At 40.7% G+C, this 27,778-nt stretch overlaps 1 protein-coding gene across 2 annotated transcripts in view; it reads right to left on the reverse strand.

Moving 5' to 3' along the window:
• si:ch211-239f4.1 (EVI5-like protein) overlaps positions 1 to 27,778 on the reverse strand; it is a 41,034-nt gene continuing 13,256 nt past the window's right edge. Inside the window, exons 2-20 of one of the 2 annotated variants that reach the window (XM_037763948.1) lie at positions 24,428 to 24,829; positions 19,919 to 20,108; positions 18,907 to 19,131; positions 16,702 to 16,776; positions 16,301 to 16,426; positions 16,022 to 16,165; positions 15,827 to 15,916; positions 14,813 to 14,910; positions 14,657 to 14,717; positions 14,476 to 14,529; positions 13,966 to 13,998; positions 12,417 to 12,557; positions 7,542 to 7,658; positions 6,931 to 7,071; positions 6,639 to 6,815; positions 6,378 to 6,524; positions 5,852 to 5,947; positions 5,435 to 5,530; positions 1 to 2,453 (exon numbers count right to left, since the gene is read on the reverse strand). In XM_037763948.1, coding sequence (XP_037619876.1) covers positions 2,136 to 2,453; positions 5,435 to 5,530; positions 5,852 to 5,947; positions 6,378 to 6,524; positions 6,639 to 6,815; positions 6,931 to 7,071; positions 7,542 to 7,658; positions 12,417 to 12,557; positions 13,966 to 13,998; positions 14,476 to 14,529; positions 14,657 to 14,717; positions 14,813 to 14,910; positions 15,827 to 15,916; positions 16,022 to 16,165; positions 16,301 to 16,426; positions 16,702 to 16,776; positions 18,907 to 19,131; positions 19,919 to 20,108; positions 24,428 to 24,669 — 2,571 coding nt within the window. In that variant the 5' untranslated portion in view covers positions 24,670 to 24,829 and the 3' untranslated portion in view covers positions 1 to 2,135. The remainder of the gene's footprint in view (positions 2,454 to 5,434; positions 5,531 to 5,851; positions 5,948 to 6,377; positions 6,525 to 6,638; positions 6,816 to 6,930; positions 7,072 to 7,541; positions 7,659 to 12,416; positions 12,558 to 13,965; positions 13,999 to 14,475; positions 14,530 to 14,656; positions 14,718 to 14,812; positions 14,911 to 15,826; positions 15,917 to 16,021; positions 16,166 to 16,300; positions 16,427 to 16,701; positions 16,777 to 18,906; positions 19,132 to 19,918; positions 20,109 to 24,427; positions 24,830 to 27,778) is intronic. The other variant, XM_037763950.1, reaches the window with a different exon arrangement.

Here is a 27,778-nt window from a genome sequence, read left to right on the forward strand (position 1 = left end):
TACATGCCTACAGTCTTTTCAAAATAAACTTCCATCTTCACAGGAAACTACTTGGTTAGGTTTAGGCGACAAAACTACTTGGTTAGGTTTAGAAAAAGATCCAGGTTTGGGTTAAAATAACTACGGAGGTGGCGTCACATGGGTGAAAGTCCGATGTTTTTGGACACACCCATCCATCCAGACCTCATCCCTGCGCAGAGTTTGTCGTTCTTTGTACGTCCTGGTTCACGATTACGTGGATTAGGCAACATACGAATCACAGTGCATCACTTTACAGAGGTAGCTATAGCTACGGACAGTGTACAAGGACAGCCTGAATTAATTAACAAGTATCTTGTTTGCTTAAAGCGACTAAAATCGCACTTTTGAAATAAATGGGAAATATCAAATTCTTCTTTTTACAAGTTAAACGTTTGATAATAAAATGCGTTTTTTGCTCCATTCAATACTGTCAGGGTTTTTACAAGCTGCTTCAGCCTCCCTTGGTCCAGTATGACCATTAGCTTATAATACTAAGATAATGTTAGCAAACCTTACGTAGATGTTGCAATGGTTTTGTAGTTGTTATTGACATTACGGAGTCAGTTTACTGACTTTATGACCCTTCTCTAATGTTATTTTAGCGCTTACCATTACACCACTTGTAGCCACAATTGGGTTACTTAGTTCCGTCAAAAACTGTGTGAAAACGAGTTTACGTGCTGGGCTTTTTCTTGACTGTGCACATGAAGTTACTACACCCGACTAAGCTAAGCTAAGCATCTCCTGGCTGTAGCTTCATATTTAACAGACAGATTGGACAGCGGTGTCTCAAACTCTCAGCAGGAAAGCAAATAAACGTCCTAAAATATCAAACTGTTCCTTTAACTCGCACATAAACAATGATCATGCTCGGTTTTGAAGAAAACCTCCCATCACTGCTAAATGTCGAGAAGCTCTGGGGAGGAATCAGTTTTCAGATTTGATCAGTCACGGTCAACCTAATCTAGTGGGAAACAGGAGGTTTCATGTTCACCTCACAAAGATTACAAAACAAAACAAAAAAAGGAACAACAGAAAGAACAAAATGGAAGAAATCCAAAATCATAGCAGCACATTTTCCGTCTCTGAAACACTCAGTGTCACAGCGAACCTGTAACGGACGACTAGTTGGCACAAAGGACGGTGTAGAAAGTTTGGCCTCTGTCGGTATCTCTCCTATAGTTTCATATAGATATATAAAATATTTAAAAAAATATCAAAATAAATTACAACATATAAATAAAAAAAAAAACAACAAAATATTTGGCAACATTGAGTTTCTTCCTTCCTTGTTCTGTGGGGGTTATGATGAATATGCTTTGACATGAGCCACAGACACAGACAACACACACATTTAGTATGTTAAAGTGTTCACGATTCATGAATGAATGCCATCTTGTGATATCCCTACGGTTTGATGGGTACGTATTCCTACAATGCACCTCTCCTCTCTCATACTCACTACCTGTTACGTCTTCTTTTTAACTGAGAGGTAAATGGATGGCTGATAGAAGTTTTTTTTGTGCGTGTCTTCCTAACGAGAGCATAAAAAGGGAAAAGAGAGGATAAAGATGTATTTAACTCTGAACCAATCAGGAAGGAGGTTTCATGTAAGGGTAGACAGAGCATACAGTGTGTCAAGTGTCCATCAGTCAGTTTATGGGGTTTATGAGGGAAGAGTTTATTTTCTGTCTACCCGGGTTTCACTCCTCGTCACAGTCACAGGTTCAGGTCCGGTGGTCGATCTCGAGCAGCGAGAGGCAACAACAGTCTTGCTGGTCCGGTTTCAGTCCCTATGTTTGTGTTTAAATGGTCTCTGGCGCAGTTACACATGGGAACAAGGAGAGAGGCTTTACATTACCTCTTCGTCAGGGAACACGGGATCCAACAGTGTGGGGAACATGGTGGTGGAGCGGAGAGACAGCGGGTAGTGATGATCAGAAGAGGTCCAATCAATGCCACTATGTCTGCATCAAGTTAAAAGGTAAACACTGGAAAAGCCGAGGAGGAGGACTGGATTGGATGATACAGCCCCAGTTTACAGTAGTAGTCCCGTCCTTAAAAGCTCCAGCGTCTCTTTAGCTCAAAGAAATCCGATGAAACCCCTCCAGGTCTCAGTTATCCAGCACCTCGGCGCACACCATGCTGCCGTAAAGCTGCTGTGGGTCCGGGTGTGTCAGAGCCCGCTCCTCTGGCTCGCTGTCTGTGCTGCCCTCGCTGTCGAGGCGGGCAGACGGGTGACACTGGCCGGACAGGCCGGGGTAAAGGGCGTTGGGAGGCAGCGGGCTGGGGAGGAGGTCCTCGTCTGAGCTCAGATAGTCCCCCTCGGCGGAGGCGGGGCTGGCCAGACAGAGATCCTGGTAGTTGGTGCTTCCACCTCCGCTGCTGACCCTGGAGCTGGGGGTCGCCTTCTGCCCTCGCAACTGCCTGACCTGAATACAGAGGTCTTACTTTAGTCGGCCCTGCAGGGAGGTTTTCTCTATACTTCAGTGGTCTTTTTATTATCAATTTCATCATAATAAATATATGTTAAAATTGCAGTCACAATCAAAACCAACTGGATATTAACGAGGGAGAAATGGACAGGTGAAGGCTTGTTAAAAAAAAAAAATATATATATATAGTCATTGTTTATCTGACGGTTTTATATCATTTCTGTTTACTTCAGATTGTCAATCATCAAGTTGACAAGAATTTGTTGAGGAGGGAAAACATAAAAAGTGAGGAACTTTAAGTGATGTAGTTATTCATATTCCCAGCAAAACATTTGCCCCATCTGTAATTATGACTGCAGATGCCATGTTTCCATGGAGACTTGGTAGTATGTCAGTATATCGCTGCGGTGTACAGTATTAAATAAAGTGTTTGTTTTGTTAAAAGTACATTCCCTCCTCTAAGATGCGTTTTGAAGAATCTGGCGATACAATACGTATCACGATACGGGGGTTACAATTCAGAATATTGCGATACTGTAAGCAAGACGATGAATTTCATTTTTTTTTTTTATCTAATTTTAGGAAAACTGTCATAGTATAAAGAACACACCACCATATGCATAAAATCAGAGTAAAAAAAAGTTGACTTTTTTTTATGCAATCAGAAAAGTACGATCTTCATTTGCTTTTATCACAGTCCCTATAACATCCAACATCATAGTAACTACTTTAAGAGGGCACATACACTGCATATCTTTGCCCATGAAATAAAGTTTTGCCGTAATCTTTGCATGTAATCTATTAATTCAAAATCAATACAGTATCACAAAACATAATATCGCAAAACTCATTATACTAACGAAAGTTCTCAGCTGAGTTTCCTAGGTTTAAATGGTCTATAAATCGTGTTAAATCTGTTAGATGAGCCTTTGCAAACAGCATCAAATGTCAGGTGCTGGGGATTTTTTTAACAGGTTGTTGGGTGTGAAAATGAAACCCCCCGTGAAACCCACTGACCTGAATCCTGCTCACCATTTGAGGTTGTACCAATAGGGCAGAGGGGTCTTTACAGCTAAATCTGAGCACCAGAGGTCACAAAAGCAGGTGGGACAACTAGATACAAAATTTAACAAATCCAAAAATAAAAAGACCGTTTGCGTGTTCTCTGCTGTCTATCTTTCACATGACAGTGGTTGTTCTTGCATGACAGAAGAGCCGCCACCACCATTTATCTACACATGCATGCATTCGGCGTGTTAACCTTGTATGTACCACAGTGACTCATGACAAATCTCAGAGGTTTTTGTTTCCCCCTATCATACACCCCGGCTAGCTGTAGAGCGGATGGGGAGGGGAAACCAGTGGTTAACCAATGGAAATGTTTTGACTGTGTCTGACTGCTCGTCAAGCTAGAGCGAAAGAAAGAAGTCATTTTCTATCAGTTTGTTTTTGCAACATAAAAAGCTTAATCTATATCAAAATGTGTCGTCTTTGCCAAATTGCTAAATTCATGTCAAGCTGAATCACGGTGTGTAAAATCATCTGCATTACGTAGAATCTGTCATCACATACTGCTGTTGGTATGACTCGATCTGTATGATAGGATCACCGAGGGGACCATACTGAGATTTTTCTAAATGGTTCACTGCTTCCTCATCTGTACTCACGCAAGTTTCGGTCTCATTTATAAAACCACAGCTTTGATAAAAAATGGTGGGGAGAGTAGAAGAAGAGAGGAGCGGTAAAGGGCAGGGCAGTCTCATCACGCCCCCTCACTCTAAAGTTTTAACAATCCTAGTCACGCACAGCCACTCTCTGAATGAACAAGCCCGGAGTGTGTGTCGGGTGAAAATTTACAGGTTGAGTGAAATTAACAACGTGGAAATCAGCAAAACTGGTGTCTGGCGTCATAGTGAGCAAACAACTGTGGGAAAGCTGCACAGCTGTGATAAAAATAAATAAATGTCACGCACTTATTCTTTGAAACTCTGTGAACCAAATGATGTTGGGGGAAGAGCAGTGGTCTCTTTTTACAAGAAAGACACAACTGAGTGAGTGCATCTGGGTGGAAGTGGTGTCTGTTGTGATGCTGCATGTAGATGACAAGATTATTCTGTGGAGGTTGGCGAGGCGGTAGGGTATCTATCTATCTGTATGTATTTATCAGTATACAAACACTACATGTCTCATATCTGCACGCTATTATGAAACAGAACTCACCAGTCAACAAAATCATATAGTGAACATTATTATTAACAATGCCGTCAGCTATACTAATGTACCTCTAATAAATCACAAGAACATAGATTATAAAATATCAATCATTTGCAGGCTCTGAACTACATTTCAAATCATCTGTCACTGGGTCAGATTTCAGAATCAGCAAATGCTTTATGACACAAACACCTGTTTCAGGACCTCTGAATCTCTGCAAGCTGAAAGATAGAACATTCAAACAAGTCTGGTTTTGTGACTTTTAGTGTCTGTATCCGCCGGCTGGAGAAACAGCTGACCAATCAGAGCTTAGTAGGATGGATTAGAAGGTGTCAGATGAGATTGACGCTGCTGTAGGAGTTGCTGTATGTCGACTTACAGACGTAACATCTCTAACATCCACATATTTCTTAGATCAATATAAAAAACGTTAAGTTAACTGCTGCCGCAGCTTCAATGTTGACTGAAAAAGAAAACAAAACAACCACCCTTGCAATTCAGTCTGATGTAGAGGTCGACCAAGAGCGGCTTTTTAAAGGCCGATATAACAACAATAGTTTGGAGCAGGAAAAAGCAGATAGCCGATTAATAGCACGTTATCTTTTTTTATTTTTGCAGCAGCCTAGTCGGCTACATTTGCATAGGCCGTTTGTCTCTCCGAATTTAATCATTCGTAAGAGAACATCCTCAATTATGAAATGAAATCCAGTAAACGGTGCAGTTCTATGTGTGTGTGTGTGTGTGTATGTGTGTGTGTGTCCAACCTCGTTCTTGAGCTCAGCGATCTGATCCCGGAGCTCGTTGATGTACTGTCTGGAGTCTGAGTGGTTCAGCTGGCCCTGGATCAGCCCTTCCTCCTTCTGAAAACACACATTTTAATGTTACAATATTGTTGAATCAATCATCCGCATACAGACGTCAACATCTGCATACACAAATTCTACGTACGCACAATCTAGAGATGTTCCAATACCAATTTTACCTTCGCGATACCGATACCTGAACTTGCGGTATCGGCCGATACGGAGTACCGATCCGATACCAGCATGATAAAAAAATACATATAGTTATTATTACCCAATCCCAAATTTTGAGCACTATCGGATGCATTTCCGATACTGGTATCGGTATGGGAACAACTCTAGTACAATCCTGAGGCACAGAGGCACATCAACACACACCTGTATCTCGAGATCAGCGACCTTCTGCCTGAGTTCAGCCATGGCAGCCATACTGTCTGCTTCCCTCAGTCGCACCGCCATCACGTCCTCTTTACTCTGCATGTATGAGGGGAGAGAGAAGATGACATTTCCTGCTTAACAGCTGAACTCTGTGGATGACAACGATATATACTGAATTACACTGATGGATGTTGATCCTGAAAACTGTCTCACTCCCTTCATCTACGTCCTCCACTGTCCTCCATCTCTCTCATTCCAGACCTCCTTCATTGCATCTGTCCTTTTTTTCTGGATATGAATCCCAGAATTTATAGTCAAACTCATTTCTCATCTGTTTGTCCTGAAACATTTCCATCCATTCATCTCTGTCATTCCCTCCCTCTTTACATGCTCCTCATCTTCTTTATATGTCTTCATTCCTTGTTGTTTTCCATCTATCTATCTATCTATCTATCTATCTATCTATCTATCTATCTATATCTGGTGTTAAGTCTCCCCTCTTTCTCTCCCTCCTCTCCATCCAGACCTTGCAGTCGGACTCGGACTGCTTCCTCTTCATCTCGTTGAGCTGGGTCTGGAGAGCTTTGTTCTGATTGGCCAGCATCTGGAGTCGGTCCTGCAGGGCGGAGCGTTCCTGATCGTTGCGACCAATCAGCTTGCTGTGGATCTGGTTCTAGAGTGGCAGGAAGGGAAATGGGAGAGGAGGGTGAGGAGGGTGTGGAGGAGGGCTCCAACAAATGAAAATAACTGACAGGATTTGTATTCCCTCAATGAATGAATGTCTGACCTGGCTCTCCAGCTGCAGAGCTTTGAGTTTGACCTCTCGGAGCTCAGCCTGAGCCTGGGCCTCCCTCAGTCGGACCGTCATCAGTTTGTCCTGCAGCTCGTTCATGGCGTTCTTCTTCGGGGATTCCTTCCAGTGGCCGCCCCCACCGCCTGTGCTGCCGCCGCGGGACATGTGATGCTGCAGAAACACAAAGTAGCACAGGTGTAACTCTCCTGCCAACAGCACAGACGTGGGCACATGGACATGCACACACAGGTAGTTTAAACAGCAGCAGTTTGTGTGTGTTAGTTACCTGCCAGCGCTGGTTGAGATCGGTGACAGTGTCCTGCATCTCTCTGAATGAGCGCAGCGTCTCCAGCTCCCTCAGCTTCATCTGCTTCACCTCTTCCTGCAGAGCCGCCATGTTGTTCTCATCAGGCAGGCAAGTGCTTCTCTGGATGAAAAAGAACCCGTGTCACGTTTGGGAAACATACGTTTACATCACCAAAGCAACTGTGAACTAAAAACAGAAATCAGTCCTCTCTCTAGGTTCCTTGGTGGAGAGGAGGTCGTGTCAGACGGACATTGACATAGAGCCGCCATCGTGACTAAAAAACAGCAGTTCCTGGAACATTACAAAATGGTAAAAGCAAACAATGCCAGAAACGTATTTACTTTTTCTATTAGTATATTACAGAAAATCATCATCATGAGGAAGCAGAGCTGTTGTGTCTCAACACCTTAAGTAAAACTGAAAGCTTGAAGTGTTAATTTGTTCCAAACAAAGACGTGTTTAACAGCTTAGTTAAGTTTCGCAGTAAGGCGATCTTTAACACATTCACAGTTACACCCGCCTGCTGTATCTGCTCATCTTTCACACTCACATTTCTCACACGCTTAAATGCTGCGCGTCTGTTAGCTCACCTTCTCCAGGTCGAGGACCTTGTCTTGCATTTCCTTCAGTGCTCCCAGCAGCTCGGCCTCGTGCAGTCTGGTCTGCTCCAGCTGAGTCTGCAGATTTATCACAAACGGCTCTGTGTACTGAAACAAACATGGCTGGTGTCACACACAGGTATATCGTGTAACAGGGCAGTGGATGCCAGCATTGATCATTTGTTGATCAGCTTTCTTGAGATTGTGTTGGTAAACAGATATCTAATAACTACTGGGTTGAACGGAGGAGTTGAACTGGCCTTGTTTGGGTCTCATTCGAAATCCCTCCACAGTTTTTGTGTTGTTGTCATATGCAGACTAGTTGCAGATGATGGAGTTAGTAGTCATGACTAGGAGTTGAATTCTGCGTCAATGAGTGTGATGTCTGCCACAAGCTGCTGCTATATCTCTTCCTGTTTCTTTTGTCTCTTCTGATGATAAAATCTAACAGCAAATTTAGTATTCATACACGATCCAGTGCATTTTTCTCTGAGGGATAACATTGGTGAAAAAAAAAGTTTTCTACATTTGGAGAAGATAGCAGGAAAGTTGCAGCAACACATTTGATTCCTTGGCTGCATTCACTTAATCTCTGATGACATATGATGACCATTTTATGATTTATTACAGTATATACTGTATATTGGTCTTATAATCTCTGACAAAGTTGTCAATGTACAATTGCAAGAGAGTACGCAATCCAATAGTGTGCACACACACAGAAGAACAGCGAGAGTGACATCTGAATGGTATGTACCTGTCGTGGCTGTCAGGCAGTTACAATGACGCCCCCGAAGCGGTGGTGGGATTTTACGCTTTCTGGTGTCACTGGCGGCCTAACCAGCAAAACATATCGTGGGAGAGACAAAGACAAACTCAAACCACACTCTCTCTGTCTCTCTTTTTCTCATTGGTGCACGCCAGACAGGAGGCCATCTCACGGGCAAAACACGCATGTACCCACATTATTCACAAATGTGAAAAAGATGGTAAGTTTACAGATATTATGATAAAAAAAACAGTTGATTTCTGAATTGAATGTGATTATAAATCAATGAATATGTATATGTAACAAATGTTTTTTATAAAATGTGAGCTAATTTATAAATTAATAATTTCCATGGTGTTTTATTTATGCCATGCATCCATTTTTATTATGGAAATAATTCTATTAGAGTATTTCGGGACGGTGGTGAAAAAAGTTATTCCTCATTTCTGTCACAAATAAATCAAGAGCATCAATTATGACGTGCTACTCTAACCCCTGTGATTATCTACAACTAGTCAACAAAATGGAAACTGTTCAAAATGTTTTAAACGTCAGCTGATTCAAAATAGCTGATCAACAAACTGAAGTTGGTATCAAGCGGCCCCAGTGACTCAGAGTGATGTCAGAAGACAGAAAGCTATTGTACATTTTCATGTCACCACATCAAAGGGAAATTACAAAGTTGGGGCAGAAAAGCAGAGAGGGTGAGTGGAAAAAATACTTTCCTACGAGGGCAAAATACAAACGCTTGAAATTGGGTACATAGCGTGCGTAAAAGAGTCTTGATTTGTCATCTTGTGCCTTTCAGTCTTGGTTATCAAAGAAGATTGTGAGTGTCTGGAGGTGTGTGAACTCTGGAGGGTGACAGATGCCAGCAATCTGTGCCGGAATATAATCACTCGTCACGCAATGACATCATTTAGAGAGCTCAACATCCCATGTTTAAAATCCAAGCCCCCAGGAAGAGTGCCGGTCGTTGATGCCAATGTTCGTAGTGGCCAAACGGCGGTACTACAACTTCCGTGTCCACCACGTGATGCTATTGGGCCCCAAAAGACTTTTTCCCATATTTACATTGGGAAAGAGACGTCTGTAACTCAGCGGATCTTTTTTTTTTTTTAGGTGAATCAACTTCCCAGTACGAACACTTGAATAGTCCTTATTTAAATCTAAAGGTTGTAATATGCACTAATAGCCGAATTATTTCCCTTCCTCCGTTCATGTGAATGAGACCCAGACCGAGGCTGGAGCGAGGGCTGGGAGGCGGAGTTAACAAGCTGTGAAGACAGTGTGACATTGTGACACCGTGGCCGAGCCATGTGACCGATTCATACGTTTTTAATGCTCTTCCTTCTGTGTGAATGTACGCAGCATTGAAAAGAGACTATGTATGAATGTCACACATCATAATCTCACAGAAGAGTGATTTGCTGACAAAACTATGAGTTTTAACTGTAAATCATTTGTAAACCAGAGGGGCTTGTTATTTTCATGGTTAAAAAAGTGGTGGTTGGACGAACTTTTGTATTACTAACATATTCATTACAAACATCTGCCAGTGTACGTAGAAAAATAACTGTGCTCTTCACTCATGAGAAAAGATGTGATCTTAAATTCCCAATTAATTTTGTCCTTCAACAGCATCATATATAGCAGAACCACAAATCATATATACTGTAGGCAGAGAAGATTACTCAGTCTCCTGAGAATAGGGCTGCAACTAACCATTATTTTCATTGTCAGTCAATCTGTTGAGGAATTTTCTCGATTAATTGATTAGTTGTTTGGTCAATAAAATGTCAGAAAATGGTGAAAAATATTGAGCAGTGTTTCCCAAAACTTAATAAGACGTCCTCAAACGTCTTGTTTTGTTCACAACTCAAAGATATTCAGTTTACTGTCATAGAGGAGTAAAGAAACCAGATAATATTCATATTTAAGAAGCTGGAATCAGTGAATTTTGACTTCTTTTTCTTAACCCGATTAATCAGTTATCAAAATAGCTGGTCATTCATTTAATAGTTGACAACTAATCAGTTAATTGATTAATTGTTGCAGCTCTACCTGGGAATAAAAAAAAATGTTTCAAAATCCAGTGATGGAGAGGATTTTCAGATCCTTTGAAAAGTCACAGTACTACAGTGGCAAAATACTCAGTTACAAGTAAAAGTATTATTTGCAAAATGTACTTGAAGTATCAGAAATTAAAGAACTCAATGCGTTGAAATTGAGTGTTATATTATTAAATATGATCATATTATATTATTACTGCTGATGCATTCATATAAAAGTATTATTTTATTATTGTAGTTGGTGGAGGTGGAGCTATTAACTACATTATATACTGTTGGGCAGTTTAACTTATAACAATGCATCATATTTTATACATTTATTACATATTTAAAATGTTAAATCTTAAAGTCATTATAAACTCCAGCTGTCAAATACATATAGTGAAGTAAAAAGTGCAATATTTCCCTCTGAATTGCAGTGGAGTAGAAGTATAAAGTACTTAAAAGTTGTACTTAAATACAGTACTTGAGTAAATGTACCTAGTTACATACCAATACTGTCTAAAAAAAATTAAATCAACTATATTAGAACTTCAGATCTTGTCTTATTTTAAATGTATGATCAATATTTAAAAAACTATGATGCAGCGTTTTCAACCTTTAGGTTTCAGTCCATATGTATTTAAACAGCTGTAAGTTTCACATTGTTTTGGCTCTTCTCAGCACATTGGATTTAGAGTAAAAGAGTGACTATGAGGTTAAAGTGCTGACTGAACCTGTAGACCTTTTTCTGGGTGTAAACATCCGACAATTTAAGGGAGAGTAAGCACTATAACATCATAGTTGCTGCGTTTTAAATTCAGCGTGTTGGAGTCCAGAGTCAAAACACAACCTGAGCGCTAACAGAGTGTATCATCAGTCTCGGGGCGGTGAGCTTTGCAGGGTTAGTTCATGACTAAATCACTAATTTCTTCTGAGTTTCATATGGAGACTTGACTGTGTGAGTTGCACCTTTGTTATTAGGAAACCACAAATTAAAATACAGAAAGAAAAGATCAAAACCAAAACTCAATAAACAAAGACACTTCCAGTTTGACATATAATTACCCGGAGCTGTTTCTCCTCTGATTTTCACACACGGGTGAAACAAAATGTCCCGTTAGTGTTGCGTGCCATCACCCTGCGTGTGTGTTGTTCCTGGTGTGGGTGTGTTTTGAATTCTTGTTGTTTGACTAATGCGGAAGAAGCACAGAGTTGGCAATATAAAACGCAATAAAAGCAGAATGATAGGTGAGCTCACACCATCAGTTACTATGGGAATATTTCAATCAAAATAATAATATAAAATACATTAAAAGGAGTTTTTGATGGGCAATGTTTTTATGTGTGGTTCCCTATTTTGTTGTTTTTTGTGGATCTACAGGTGGCGATAATGCACCACGAAACACAGCAATGCCCCCAAAAAAAGGCAGGGAGGAAGAAGAATGCTGGCTAGTAAACATGGTGGTAAACAATGCAGGTTTCAAACTTTTAAGAAAAATCAGCTTTGCAAATGTTTTATGTGAAAGGAAATTCATTTAACATGTTTATTAAACGTCTTTTAATGTAAAGTCTAGGGCTGCAAGTAACGATTATTTTCATCGTTGATTAATATGTTGATTATGTCCTCGATTAATCGATTAGTTGTTTGGTCTATAAAATGTCAGAAAATGTTGAAAAATGTCGATCAGTGATTGAGTGTCCTTTAATTAAGACGGGAAAATTAGGTTTTCCATGTTTTCTCTATTTCTACAAACATTATTAGTAAAACATCACCATCAGTACTTTTTTAGTTGTGTCTTTTTTCACAACCTGGTATCAAAAGCAGCCCTGATTTTGTAATCATTTCACTAGCAGTTGAGCTCATTACCTAATAAACGATTCAAGAGAAATGCAGACGAACTGCGTCTGCCTCCAGACAAAATCTTACTTCATAAATCCCTTGTTCAACATATGTGAGGCAAAAATTATGTTTCGCCAGCGTTCACCCTCAGTGTTGGAGCAATAGTTCGTGTCGGTGCACAGATTGTGGGTTGGTGTTTTTACCTTCTGTTGCTGCAGCTCTTTGATGGTGTCCTGCGCTTTCTCCAGGCTCTCGGTGGCCGTGTTGCACTGCTGCCTCACCACTGCCAGCTCCCGCTTGATCACGTAGTTCTCCTCTGCCTCCTGCGCCCTCGTCACCTGACCCTGGAACACCAGGACAGAGGGTCAAGATCAGCATTTAAAATGCAGACTATATACCAATGTAGGGACATTTTGGGCATCTAGGGAATACAACACTATTATGCTTAAGGGGATCTTTTTTTTAGCCTTAAAGGAATAGTTTGAAATTTTGGGAAATATGCTTAAACATGCTCTCATATCTGTCCAATAAATACAAAGATACAGCTAGCAACTGGTTAGCTTAGCTTAGCACAAAGACTGGAAACTGAAGTAGTGGGCAACCTCCGGGTCTGAGAAGTGAAGCCAATGCGGAAGTACTTTAAACTTGCATTCTTTCTAACAGCCAGCAGGGGGCGACTCCTCTGGTTGCAAAAAGAAGTCTGATTGTATAGAAGTCTATGAGAAAATGAGCCTACTTCTCACTTGATTTATTACCTCAGTAAACATTGTAAACATGAGTTTATGGTCTCAATCGCTAGTTTCAAGTCTTCTTCAGTACAGCATGATGTTCATTTGGTAAATTATGGTCCCATTTAGAGTCAAATAGACCGTAAAGCAGGGGATGCGTCTTATTCAGTGTTCGGTTGTACTTAGCTCCGCCCTCTCGTGTCACTTCTGGTTGCAAAAAGCCAAGATGGTGACAGCCAAAATGACGAAGTCGAGGTTTCAAAACAGCAGTCTACAAACCAATGTGTGACGTCTCGGTGACTACGTCCGCTTCTTATATACAGTCTATGATCCGAGGGTAAAATATCTGCCTGCCAGCACTTTTAAAGCTCACTAATTAACAGGTTACATCTCTTTGGTTTAACTCCCCGTAAAACCCCAACGTGTCGTTTTTACACGTCATTTTTTTGTACATGTTAAACAAACAAGATTTAACGTGTTAATTTGTGAGATTTAGAGTTTTTTTTAGATTATGTTACTTTTGAACAGAGCCGGGCTAGCTGTTTCTCGTTGTCTTTATGCTAAGCTAAGCTAACCATCTCCTGGTGGTAGCTTTATATTTACAGTAGTGTACAGACTTCTTATTTAACTGGCGGCAAGAAAGCAAATAAGCGCATTTCCCAAAATGTCTATGTAGGATATTTCATTCACATGTTGGTGAGGTGTATTTCTAATGAAAATGCATAACAGTAATAGTAGTGAGTGATAATTATAAACGTTAACATGCTACATGCAGGAGTTGTACAACCTTATTAGATTTTCCATCATGGATAAACTGTACATGCATTCAGGGAATACAGGACGGTCTTGTGGACGGTGCAGATATTCAACAATATTCTTTCATGCACTTTTGGCTGGTTATTGTTAAGAAGAGGGAGAGAAGCAGTGCAGGAGAGCAGAAAGAGGAGGAGGAAGGAGGAGGAAGGAGGTGTGAGTAGGGCAGAGGACAGCGAGGTCAGTGGGAAAGTGGCTCACAGTACTCTACCTGTATCAGTCTGTCTGCCAGAGCGGCACTCTCCTACAGCGCAGCGAAGGAGAGGAACAAGAGGGTGAAAAAAAGAGATGAAGATAAAGTGAAAGACGGTGGAACACCAGGGAGGATAACCCACAACAAAAACCCAAGAGGAAATTCAAGGAAAAGAAAGAAACGGGATCACAGGTTGAGGAGTCGATCGTTTGCTGCAACAAATGTAGAGAAGTGTGTGAAGAGAAAAGAGAGGCAGCAGTGAGATCACTCAGAACAAAAAAGTGTTTCAGAAAAGGAGAAGATTAAAAAGTGCTGGAGCAGAAAGAAAAAAAAAAGCTTCTCGAGAAAAAAAATCGACAGCAGAAAAATGAGCGCACGAATTTAAACCCACAGCGTTATCTTGTGTTTAATTAGATCTGATCAGACTGTGGAGAGTCCCGCGCTGAGCAATCTCTCTGTTTCGTGTCAATGATGCTGCACAAACCGGTTTTAATTTAGCATTTAGATAAAGCTGGAATCATCTCTTACCTTCTCCAGCGTCTCAATCCTCTGCTTCAGCAGCCTGTTTTCTGTGCGTAACCTCTGAACAGAGAGAAAGAGAGAGAGCGGTACCGAACAGTTATATTAACTCTTTATTTTTTAATTCCTACTAAAAGTGTTAATTGTAATATCCACTAATCATCATCACAAATACATTAAATGCACACACCTTGATCTCAATTTGTTCCTCCATTTCTTTGTTCTTGATTGTGGTATATTCTTTTTCAAGTCTGATAATAAAAAAATAAAGAAAAACAACAGAGGATTATCCACCCGTCCAGTCTGCGTCTTACTAGTCGTTAGTTTGAGTAATGAGCGCTCTTACTTCTTCATCCTCTTGGGGTTGTATTTGACCTGGTAGGCCCTGAGGATCAGCTTGTCTGGGCAGCTGTCAAACTGGTGGGGGATCACCTTCTGGAAATGCTGGTGGAGCCGGAGGGGAATCACAAGATTAGAGAGCTCAAGACGGACAAAGATGCTCATTCATATTTTATGCAGAAGCAGGCAGACACATTTATAGGAGGAGTGAAGAAGAGCTGAGGCTGAGGCTTTGCATTGTGGCGAGCCAGCAGCTGCTGCATTTTTGAAACTACGATGGTTTTGGAAGTTTATGTATAAATAAATCAATAAAATAAAGAAATTAAGTTTACAGACATATTTATTTTGACTTAAAACACTATGATGAGACTAACTAATTCAGTCATTTTCCAATCAAAAATGTTAAAATTATTTGCTTCCAGCTTTTCAAATTTGAAGATTTGCTGCTTTTCTTTATGATGTATGACAATAAAGTGAATGTTTTGCAGGTTTGGACTGTTGGTCAAATAAAACAAGGGATTTGAGGAACACACTTGGGCTTTGGAAAAAAATATTATGGTTGTTTTTCACTATTTCAAAAAAAACATTTTCTTAGATCTTGCCTCTAATGAGAGATCAGACACAATAAACACAAATCGACTTCTAATCAACCGGTTTGGTGGGTTTTTATAAAGCAGCAACAGATACGTTTTTTCCAGTAAATTCTCTCCTGAATTACTGTTAACACAGTTGCTGCATCCAGATCATGAAACATACACACTTTTGTTTTAGACAGCAGGCTTGCAAGTGTTTGATCTCATATAAAACACTGATATACGAGCATGTTATGCCATCATCTAACGTGTCCTGGTTTCGGTTTCTGTTTTGAATTAGTGTAACCATGTTTTTATCAGAGCAGATCTGTAGTTCAGGAAACTTGCGTGCAAAGGAGAAAGTGGGACGTGGAGCCTTTGACTCACGGCTAAATTTGTACGTGAAAACTCATTACTGCAGCGAGCGGCACAAAGCTGCAGCTGCTTACCTGCGACATGCCCTCCATGTCCAGCTGAATGAGGTCAGTCTGGTTGTACTGCAGGATGGCCAGGCCCACACGGAAGATAATCTCCAGGCCCTGCAGACAGGTCACATATTCTGTTATGTGTGCGCTCAGTAAGCTGCAAGAACAGATCGGTAAACCGAATACACACAGTCAACACATACTCAAAATGTTTCCTACCTCATACATGAAAATATCGAAGATGCGCGTGGCGACAGGCAGAGGGAGGAAGGTGAGGAAAAGGGTGAGGAACCAGGACGAGGCGTACATGGATGTGTGGAAACTCTGGGATCGAAAATGGACGTTCAGCTCTGGAAGTTGCTCCTGAGGTAAAAAAAAAACAAAACATTGCATACCATATAAAAAGAAAGTGATGCACTGAAGATATAAGTGAAGTAATCTGCTGCCCTCTTGTGGATGAGCGTTACACTGCAAACCTCATGTTTGCTTCCTCTTTACCTGTAGCAGATACTCAAACTGGTAGATGCAGAGGCCCAGCTCGGCCATGCTGGGTTTGAAGAGCTCCCTCAGACGGTACTCCTGCATCAGACGCACGAAAACACAAAACGCCTCCTCCTCGGGCATCTGGGAGGAGGTGAGGAAAGTTCCCTCATTAGGTATAAATTAAACATTACTTATGTTTATTATAAAGTGACTCTCATATTTCACCGATAACCTCTAGAGACGACTTAATTGCCTTGCAATTTTTCTAAATCCTGCTACTTAATCACCTGCTTTTGGTGGTAGTAATCAGAGAAATCTAGTGGGACTGATTACAATGAACCTTTGACATACTATACTGAACCTTTGGGCAACATATCCTCATTATGGATCATTTTCCAGAAATATTTGATTATTACCTGCATAAGCAGCAGACCAACGATGAACGCACTGCCTTGGCAGTAGCCCACCTCTCGATCCACCAGAGAGTACGCCTGAAAAACACACACACAATACTTTTGCTTTGTGCTGTATTTATAGAAAGATGACATCTGTAATCCAGACCGAATATTCAGACTGGGAACAACAGGATCGAAAAGTCACCAGAGATCCCTTCATTTCCTGCACAGCTGAGCTACCAGAAGACTTGACTGATGTGTAGACCGTCTACAAGCTTGTTTCCATGACGGCAAAAAACAAATTTCCACATTTCATAGTTTGTTATTAGGAAGGTAACACTCAGCCTGGCACGTGAAAAATGGAGAAGTTAATCACAGCCGTTCAAATCTTTCCAATTCAATATATCTTTTTACTGCAGAACTGCAGGAAGACATGCTCCAAAATGTCACCTTTTTTTCCCATTAATACCACATAGCAGTTGCCTGTCATGCTGAAACAAATCATTTTGACACTTCATCATTAAGTCAAATTATCAACACATGCTGGTTCCAGTTTCTCAAATGTGGAGATTTACAGCTTTTCTCTGCTATCTATTATTGCAAATTGAACATCTTTAGGGTTTTGGACCGTTGGTCGAACAAAACAAGCGTCACCTCGGGCTCTGGGAACCTGTGATGGCCATTTTTTCTAAATTATTGAAGAATAAAAATTGAACAAAGCATATTAAAGATGGAGTTTAGCTCTATGAGGATAAATATATTTATGAGTGGGTCCCGTTTTGTTTGTATTGGGCAGGCGTGTGAACATGTGGGCAGAGCACAATACACATTCTTGTCACCGTTTTCACGCTATTCTGATGATCGACAGTTGGTGGCGTTAACGCACAAAGAAACAAAGGCAGCGAGGAAGAAGACTGCAAGTTAGTAAACAAGAATGTAACAATGCACGATTTAAAATATTAAAAAAATCAGCTTTACAAATGTCTTTTTTTGCATTTAACGCGTTTGTCAGGCCTCAAGGGTACACATAATACGAGTAACACTGAAAGTGAACATAACTCTGCTGTACACGTTGATCAAAAGGGAAACTATTGTTACATGCAGCTCTACTTGCTTGTTAGCAATGCAACACTTAACGGTTACTGCTGGCAGTTTTTTAGAAAATATATTTTGGGACATTATCTTTGCCTTTATTAGATAGGAAACAGTTGAGAGTTGACAGAAAGTTTAAGAATGACAAAGGTCCCTGGCCACATTGCCATTATATGGTCAGAGTCTTGAACCCGTAGGCCAACAATTTTAACAACATACCGTCTAAACGTCCAGGGCCCTCATTATTGAAAAATATCCTAACTGCTTGTTCTATCGTAACTTAAGTTTCAAAAATAGGAAAAGTCCCATCTCCGTATTACCGTAGAATTTTCTTAACTAGCTAACTTGCTGTCATGGAAAAAAAAGACGGGTATTCAAAAGTCACTAATCGAGTCGGTGGAGGAGAGGAAACCCCACCTTTTTAATTTAAAATCATAAATATATATAAAATGAATCTATAATTATTATATGTAATTTTTTATTTCATTCTGAAAGTTCTGCAGCCGACTGGTCGCCTTGCAATTAGGGAAGCAAACTAATATAATGTATATTACTTTTTAATTAACACCTGGCCTGGGAAATTTAGAGTGACATCTTATGGGTGGAGTAGCATTTCAATTATTATATTTCAGTGTTCATGTTGTTCCCCATCTTTGTTGTCATTGCCATACATACCTAACAACAGTGCCGCTACCATGTTTGGCATTTATTTTGAATTTAGCACAGGGTCTATGCCATCCTAACTTAAGATTCCTAACTTTGGAAAAGTTAGGTTCTGCAATAGCTAAACTCCTAATCTAAGATAAGATAGGATGATTTCTGTAATACCAAAAATCCTAAATGTCATCCTAAACTGAGATAAGATAGGATTTCAGAACCAGAGGAGCAGAACAACACCTGCTTCGGCACTACATAAACATCATCTGAGCTGCGACCACCAAGTCACTAAAAGTGTGAAAGCATGCCAAATGACTTCATAACTATCATTTAAATCACTGTACCCACAGTTAAACACACGTGCAAACAAAGACATTTACTCCAAAAGACACAAGTGTCACCTTTTCATAGATACTAAATATCAGGACTGAGAAGTCCAGACCTTTTGATGGTGATGTGAAACGCTGCGGTGCTCACCTTCATGACGTTGAAGAGGACTTCCTGCCCCAGGCTGTCCTGGCCTTTGAAGAACTCGTGCTCGGGGTAGGTGCGGGCGATGTCTCTGCGGATGAGCTTCTCGCAGGGGGACGACATCTTCAGCAGCTCTGAGTACTGGTTCTTCACCGGCATGTCAGTGGCGTTGCCCAGCAGCTGCCAGACGATGGCGCGGAAATGGTGAGGGATGCCCTTCCTGATCAACTCCTGGAGGGCAAAGAGAGAGGATTAATACCTCGCTCCTTTATGTGGTGAGGGATGCAACTTCTCTTGAAGAGTTAAGATCAGGTAGATGAGAGAAGAGGATATATTTACAAGGATAATTTAGTATCACATCATAATTACAGCCACTCGGTACATTATGATTATCTCTCTCGTCTCAATAATTCTTCACCTCCTCATGTTTTACCCATTAAAGCAAAACTCTCTGTAGAGTTTACATACAGCCGGCGTCATTTTGCTCGATTTGTCTGCTCTCACATTTTGCCCCTGACTCATTTTGCTGTCTTCTGTCTCATCCATCTTCCCTTCCCCTGGGTTTCCTCTTGTTGTCACAGAGGACACAGAAAGACACAAAGAGGAAAGAAGGGGAGAAAGAGGATGAAGAGAGAGGCGTATTAGAATAACATAAAGACTCAGCTGTAGGGGAACGTCAGAAAAAAAAAAAATCCCGGGCTCTCAGACAACACTGAGTTACATGTTTCTGACACACATATGGCTAAAAAGGACGCTCACTGTGACCTTGTGAATAAAAACAGATGCATATAAATGCCCACCAGCATATAAGGTGCAATGAGTCAGGGATTTACAGGGTCCTCTTTCTGTTATGTTCCAATGAACTTCCTGTGAAACCTGACCAACAGGGTGCAAAAATATAAAATGAGGAGGCTGATAATCTTCTTATTGATGTTCTCATTTTTTAAATATATTCAATGACTCATTCTTTGAGAAAATGCTGCCTGTGACAACATCATCTTTAATTTTCCACCCCCACCTTCAGGAGTTTGTCCTTCTTGCGTCTCCACTCCTCCCACTCGTTGACGATGCGGCCCCACAGGATCCAGGTGTCCTCCTCCAGGTGCGACAGGTTGGAGGAGGCCGAGGAGCTGGACACCAGCGAGGAGCCGCTGTTGCGCCGCGAACCGCTCATCGACCTCATGGACTTGGAATCAGCCTCCAGTAACCTGCATGAAGAGACAATTTATGAGGACAGGAAGGCACATGACTTCACACAGCGTGTTTGTCTTATACAAGCTGGTTCACACGCAACGGAGAGTGACAGGGAAGCTAAGATCAGCATTGGGAGTCACGGCAGACTGTGAAATTGCGAGGATCAGTAGAGTTTGTGCACAACCTTGTAAAGGCACCAAAAGCCTCAGGGCTTGTTACCTTAAACTACAGAGTCAGAGGCTGACCCGTGAAGATATTACACATACAGCTGGATGGCTATTTACATTTTAAATTGACAAAAAAGCAACCTTAGTATACACGGTCAGACTAACTACTAAGTTGGCCTTTAACTCAGCTTCCAGTAAGTCAAAGCAGTAAGATAAACATCCCACTTATTCTGCCTTTCATATCTTTCAACCTCTCTCAATTCAATTAAATTAACATGCTGCCTTTATGGGCATAGAAATCCAGTTGGATTATGAGCAAGCATAAAAAATATAAACAAATAAGTAGTGTAAATATGAGTCTTTTTTTTTTATTGATGATATCCCAGTTGACAAGTTTGTTTAAAGGAACAGTGTGTAACATTTTAGGGGATCTATTAGCAGAACTGGAATATAATAATTCATAACTATGTTTTCATTAGTGTATAATCAACTAAGAATCATTTTGTTTTCGTTAGCTTAGAATGAGCACTTTATATCTACATAGGGGAGCGGGTCCTCTTCATGGAGTCCGCCATGTTGCTCCGCCATGTTTCTACAGTATCACAGAACGGATAAAACGTTTTTACGTAACCTGAAGGCCACCGAAGTTCTCTGACACGCTTGTGAAGCTGTGGTAACGTGAGCCGCAGAGTGTAAAACCGTGGTACCGCCAGCCGCCGTCTGACTTCCGTTGCTCGTAGAGTTGTGTTATTACGGTAAGGATGGCCTCTGAGCGAGGCAAACGGCGTTACCACAGTTTTGCACTCTGCGGCTCACGTTACTGCAGTCTTGGAAAGGGAAGAGTGAGCGGAGGGGTACTCAGTTGGTTGCAATCTGCAACCACACCACTAGATACTGCCAAATCCTACACACTGTACCTTTAAAAGAAAATAGTTCATATCTAATACACAGTAATACTTTGTTCTACAATAGCACAATAAGTCCATAGTGTCAACAAGGATGTTGATAGAGTATCTGTGGGTCACATGAGATTGGGCCACATTTCCAAACACTCAGTTTGCCACTGCATATATGAGCATGTTAATGGTCGGTTTGTATAAGGATAATAATAAAGCTTATGACTGACTGATGAAATGTTAAGTCTTGTGTTTAGACACATATTCAGAGACTGCTGCTCCTCACAATCAAAGTCAAAAGCTAATTAGCAAAAGCTAAAGCTAGTTCAGCAGAGGAGTTTACTGGCCTCGCCTTTGAGGTCAAGCCGAGTCAGAAAGTGTCTTATAAGAGCTGTATTTGACATTTCGGGTAAAAGCAAATGTTTTTGCAGAGAGTAAAATGAGAAGATTGATACCACTCTCAGACATATTTGCACAATAAACATGAAGCTGCAGCCTGCAGGATTTTAGCTTAGCCAGTAAGTCACTGCTTGTTTGTTCCCAGTCTTTATGCTAAGCTAAGCTAACCGGCTGCTGCCTTTAACTTGATATGTCACGTACAGGAATGAGAGTGGTATCGATCTGATCAACTAACTCTTTGCAAGCAAGTAAATAATTGCATTTCCGATCGTTGTATTGGAGTCTGTGGCAGCAGGGAGCAGAGATGATGTGATTAAAGAGACTGCACTTTACTCAGAGGGTGTTAGGTTCAGACCCTCTTTGACAACGAACGTCTGCTTCTTTTAAGTCACTTGACTCCTACGTCTCTGCACTTTGACCGCTCTGCTGAAACATGTAATGGCTGCAGGATGAACTGTACAGTATGTGGCTCCTCACACAGTGCTACTCTTTTCCTTTTGAGAATGATTTGCTGTATTTTCTGTCCCTGCTAGGGTAAATAAAATCTAATTTAAATGTATTTTTCTGCAGTGATACAAACATGTGAACAGACAGAATTCCCCACCAGGCAATCTGGTGCTCTTCGTTGTGTGGGATTAAACCTTATCTAACACAGGGATTAAACTTGACCCTTGAACAGAAGAGTCCCTTTCTAAAGCACTGTGTGAAACCAGGTGATTACATTACAGTTTCAAATGCCTGAACAGGTTAAATAATGAGCTTCCTGAAACAAACAGTAGCATCCAGGGCACATGTGTGACATCATCACAAGGATATTGCAACGATATGTATTGTAGAACAAACACTGGATGAAATGGGATTGTTACTCTCAGGAAATAGTCACTGATTAATGCTCTTTTTTATTCCCTTTTCTTTTTGTTTAGGGGCCACAGCGCCTATATCCCTCTGGAATGAACTGTTTGTGTATTTGTGGTTAATTGATGGGCTTATCCTAGTCCTCCTATTCTTCTTCTTAAATGTAAATGTTACACAAAGAAAAGTTATAAAGGATAAACACTGATACAGTGGCCAGGACTGGTTTAATGTTTTTTTTTTTAACCTCACTTATTCAGGGTTTTTCTAAAACACTACCCTATATACCCATTTTTTGTCATCCAGTGCTTTCTTGCAAATGTAGAGCATGCAGACGTGTGATTCTAGGTCAAATTGACATTGCCATATGGTCATTTTACTCAAATCCCTTTGCAATGAACTGGGTACATACTGTACACACCTTGAACAAAGATGATTTTTCAAGCCCAGTGGGGTCTGTGTCTAAATGCTGCAAAATACAGTATTGCACTATTTCTCCAGAAATCACTGTGACCACGGCCTCCTGTTGCATAATTCACTTCTCCTCTATCCATCTGTATGCTTAGTTATAGGGCGAAACACATTTTTTTTCAATCTCAATCTTCTCGTACTCAAAAGTTAGACTTAAGTTAAGCCTCACAAATATACAGCAGTTTCTGATATTTTCATGTGCTCTTCAAAAGCTCTCACATGGCATGAAGGACAGACTTCAGGCCATTTTTATCAACGTAATTGATTGAGGCTGGTAATATCAGTGGTTGCTCTGTACTGCACAATATCTGGCATTTAACACAGAAAATATTACTGGGTGAAAACTGTTAAAATGTCAAGATGATGAAAAGCTATCTAGTTTGCTGGTAACCTGTTCGACTATCGTCATTTTACAAACCTCCCCTAGAGATCGTATTTATTATCCCCCTTAATGAAGTCCTAATTATCTCATTAATTACTTGCTGTTTTAACGCTACCTTCAACCCTCATTATTTTCTGCACTTCAGCTTCTGCAGCTGAAGTCAAACTGTACATACACTTGTAGGTTGACCTATTTGTCTCTTCTTTCATCTATATTCTTGAGTCTGTGTTCTTGTTTGATCGAGAAATTTTACTTCAAACGTCAGCTATCTAAAATTTATAAACTTTTCTTGTTCATCGTTGGTCCTTTATTCACCCTACCTCACAGGTTACAACTACATTGAGGTGACACAGTGATTTCTTTAGTCACAACTGCCATTCAATAAGCCCTTCCACCTTGACATTAAATTACATTTATTTAGCTTACAAAACGTGCATTCATCCATGAGGGTACAACCCCAAAAATTGCAAGAATCATGCAAGTACATGCACTTCATCAATCACTTGCGCCTCATTTCCAATGCATGGTACGGCAATCTCATGGACGTACCACGCAGTGGGAATTTGGCAGAACTCCTGTATTTAGCAAATGTAATGCTATCTTGGGTATTAATGGCTGGGGTTGTAGACTTTCCCATATCAAAGAAGGATCAGGACAAAGCTGCTAACGTTAGCCTAAACTCTGACAGCTTCCAGGAGCGGTTTCCATACAGTGGAGAAATGCAACACAGCTGATGTGCACGTATGAACACCTCTAAACCGAAAAACTAGTCATTTGTTAATGATGTGCTCCGCCTCTTTGGCCTTACAAGTAACAACTGGTTAGTGTATGTAGTTGGCTTATTAGCTGCATCTTTCATCACAGCAGATAAATCCATTCTTTACACTTTGATCTTGTGTTTTTGGTTTTGGAAAGGCTAAAGAAAGAAAAGCAAAAGACATGACCCTCCAAACATGTGAAGTAATCCAAAGCTTGACTGGCGTCCTGTACCTAGTTTGTGATGCTAAGCTACGAATGGACAAAGGGAGGACGGTCAATTATTAGGAAGTCTAAACTTAACATACACGTCCTCCTTCAGTATTACCTGGTTGAACCTGCTACTGTACAACTATAATAACTGTCTTGTATTCACTCCAATAGTTAAACTTGATGAGGACAGATCTCACCTGTTCTGCTCCTCCAGTTTGGCCAGCAGCTCCAGTTCATCAGGACTCAGGTTCTCCGAGTCTGCCGGGGAGGCTGCCGGTGCTGACAGCAGTGCATCATGGGAAGATGAGTCTGGGCTGAGCACTGGGCTGCCTGTCGATGGGGGGTCTGGGTCCATGCCAGGAGGAGAAGAGGGGCACTCTAGCTGAGGGGGAGCCCCACTAGAGCCCTCTCTTTCTGGGCTGCCGCTGGGTATAGACATGGCGGTGGCGGTGGCGATGGCGTGGGATGGGTGAAGCAGTGTGGGTGTGGTGCGAGGGTCTCCCAGGTTCACCGTTGGTCTCCCACCTCAGTGAGCCTGGCTGTCGCCTGATTGGCCACTGGGCTGACCGTGGAGCCAATATGATCAGAGGTCTTCAAACCTGTCATGGGTGCAGAAAAAAGCTCATTGAATATGACTGACCACAGATAATGAAATATAGTAAATAAAAGCAGCTGTTAACATGTTGTCAACGTGACTAACGTGACAAATATGTCAAAACCTGTGGCTACACAGCATGATATGTCTGGCCTTGTTAAATTATATCTTTTAAAATAAGAGTAACAAACAACAATTTTCATTATGGATTAAATCAATGGGTTAATCTCTAAAATGCACATCACAATTTCCCTGAGCTTTAGGTGATGTTTTCAAATCTTGTTTTGTCACCAGCAGTCTAAACCCAAAGACTTTGAATTTACAAGAGCTGCAACGATTAATCGATTAGTTATCAACTATTAAATTAATCTTAATTTTAAAAAACGATTTCGGTTTGAGTAATTTTTTAAGAAAAGAAAAAAGTCATATATCTCTGATTCCAGCTTCTTACATGTGAATATTTTCTGGTATCTTAACTCCTCTATGACAGTTAACTGAATATCTTTGAGTTGTGGACAAAGCAAGACATTTGAGGACGTCGTCTTGGGCTTTGGGAAACACTGATCGACATTTTTCACAATTTTCTGACATTTTATAGACCAAACAACTAATCGATTAATCAATAAAATAATCAACAGATTAAATCGACAATGCAAATAATCTTAGTTGCAGCCTTAGACTTTACAATGATATAAAACAGAGTACAAAAATCCTAATCCTTTGCATTTCTAGTTTGTGCACTCAAAGATGTGAGAGGTCATGTTTGGCTTATTGGATTGAACACAAGTAAACATAGTGATCCAATAATGCCCCTCCACACCCTGGCTCAAGTAACTGCTTTGAAGGAGTGGCCCTTAGTCACTGTAATGACATCATCCTGACTGAGAGCATCATGGTCCGTCACTGCAGTCACACTCATCTATCAGAGAGCTGTTTGAGAGGGATGCCTAATATGGAAAGAAACCATGTTGTTGTTGTTGACGTGTACATAAACTGTTGTGATCTATAGAGATAATCATAACTTCTGTGTTGCTTTTCACTCATCGTTGTAAAAGACGAGTGAGAGAACGAACATGTCAGCAGTGTTACACACATAATGAGCTGATACATCACTTAATATCTGACCGTACGGCTTTCAGGAGGACTGAGCCGTGGTCACACCTCCTGAGCGATTAATGTGCATTAAGAGGTTAATAAATCAATCAGGTCATTAATAAATAAGATGAATAACTGAGTGAGTTCAAAGAGATAAAGCACAGAGTGTCACAAAGCTTATAATGAGCCAAAGCCACTGACTACAAACAGGAGAGTTGGGGGAGCCTCTAATTGTTTCCCTTCTCATGAAGAAGAAAAGCTTTTTCAGCCAGTGGTAAATGTCTGCAACCGTACCGTTTGGGCCGCAGACATTGTAAATACATTTTTTTTTTAATCATAAAACAACAAAGTTGTGTTTGTGTCTTCAAAGTAGAGTTGGTTGCTTCCAGTGATTAAGGGCGTACAAGGGAAAGGCATTTATATCTTGAGTGCAACATTTAACGTGTTACATGTTAGACAGCACATCTAGACCCCGAGCTTGGCTGAATATTATGGGATAGTGTGAAGATCTCATACAGGCCCGAGGTAAACAAACATCTCAGAGCTTTGCTTTGCTAAAGCTTCTTACCAGAAAAGAAGTAAAGATGATGACTCATTTAACACACACACTGGGCTGTGTATTGGCAAGAATCTGACGATACGATACGCATCATGATACAGGGGTTACGATTCAATATATTGCGATACTATAAACAAGGCGATATATTGCGATTTTTTAAATCTAATTTTAGGAAAACTCCGAGGCTCCATTGTATTCACTATATTACGGAAACCTTCCTTCTCTATGGCTGAAGATAGATCACAACAGTGATTCTCAAGGCGGGGTCCGTGTCACTCTGTCAGGGGGTCCGTGAAAGAATTTGCTATAAATTATAAAAAATTACATAATTACATAAAAAGTACATATATACAGATGGGGACAATTAGCGCCAATAAAACAAGCATATTATCTCCGTTACTACCACCCACGATGGGCCAATAGAAACTCATGAATCAGTCCCTTCACTCAGGGTGCAACGAACCGTTCCTGCTGCTGTTTAGCTTGACTAATTAGCTGGCTAGCTAGCGGGTGAGCATGGAGAAATATGTGAGTCTAGTCCACATCGTCAAGTGACGCTAAGCCCAAACTAGCTAAAGTGAGAAAATATGTATAACGAGCGACAGCGACGGGAGATCAAATTCCATCATGTGTCTTCAGCGTCTAGCAAACAAAGCCATGAAGCCGGCCAAGCTAAAGCAACATACGATTTCAAAGCACCCTAAATATCAAAACAAAGTGGTGAAATGTGTTTCTGTTTATCACTATCTAACAGGTCTGAAGTATTTAGTTTGAAAAGTTTTAGAAAACAAAAAGTTCCAATGGCATCTAAGAGTACAAATTGTAGTAAGCATTATGCTTAATCTGTGTTACGATTATGAGGAGGTCCTTGGAAGATTTTCTCCCCTTTAAGAGGGTCGCTGGCCCAAAAACGTTTGAGAACCCCTGGATTACAGCACGGTCAGGGTTTTAAACACAACACAAAATCAACCACACTGTCTGCCACGAATCTTTGCATGCCAAACTATTAATCAAAAATCGATAATGTTTTGGAGAATTGACAGTATTACAAAACTAAATACAGTCGAAATGGCTTATATGGATCAAAAAGCTTGAGACAGAATCATTCCTATACAAACACTGTTAAATAATTTGATTATAGAAATCAAGTAGTCCGCTGACGGCTTCATTTTGGGTCTTTTCATACATGACAACACGTGGAAAAACATTTTAAAACTACGTTAAACTGACGTTACTTGAATTTTTGTTTTGTTTTTACTTTACTCCTTTGATACTTTGCCTAACGGACCATCTCCTTTC

Source organism: Sebastes umbrosus, chromosome 3 (assembly GCF_015220745.1).
Source record: "Sebastes umbrosus isolate fSebUmb1 chromosome 3, fSebUmb1.pri, whole genome shotgun sequence".
NCBI classification, from domain to species: domain Eukaryota; kingdom Metazoa; phylum Chordata; class Actinopteri; order Perciformes; family Sebastidae; genus Sebastes; species Sebastes umbrosus.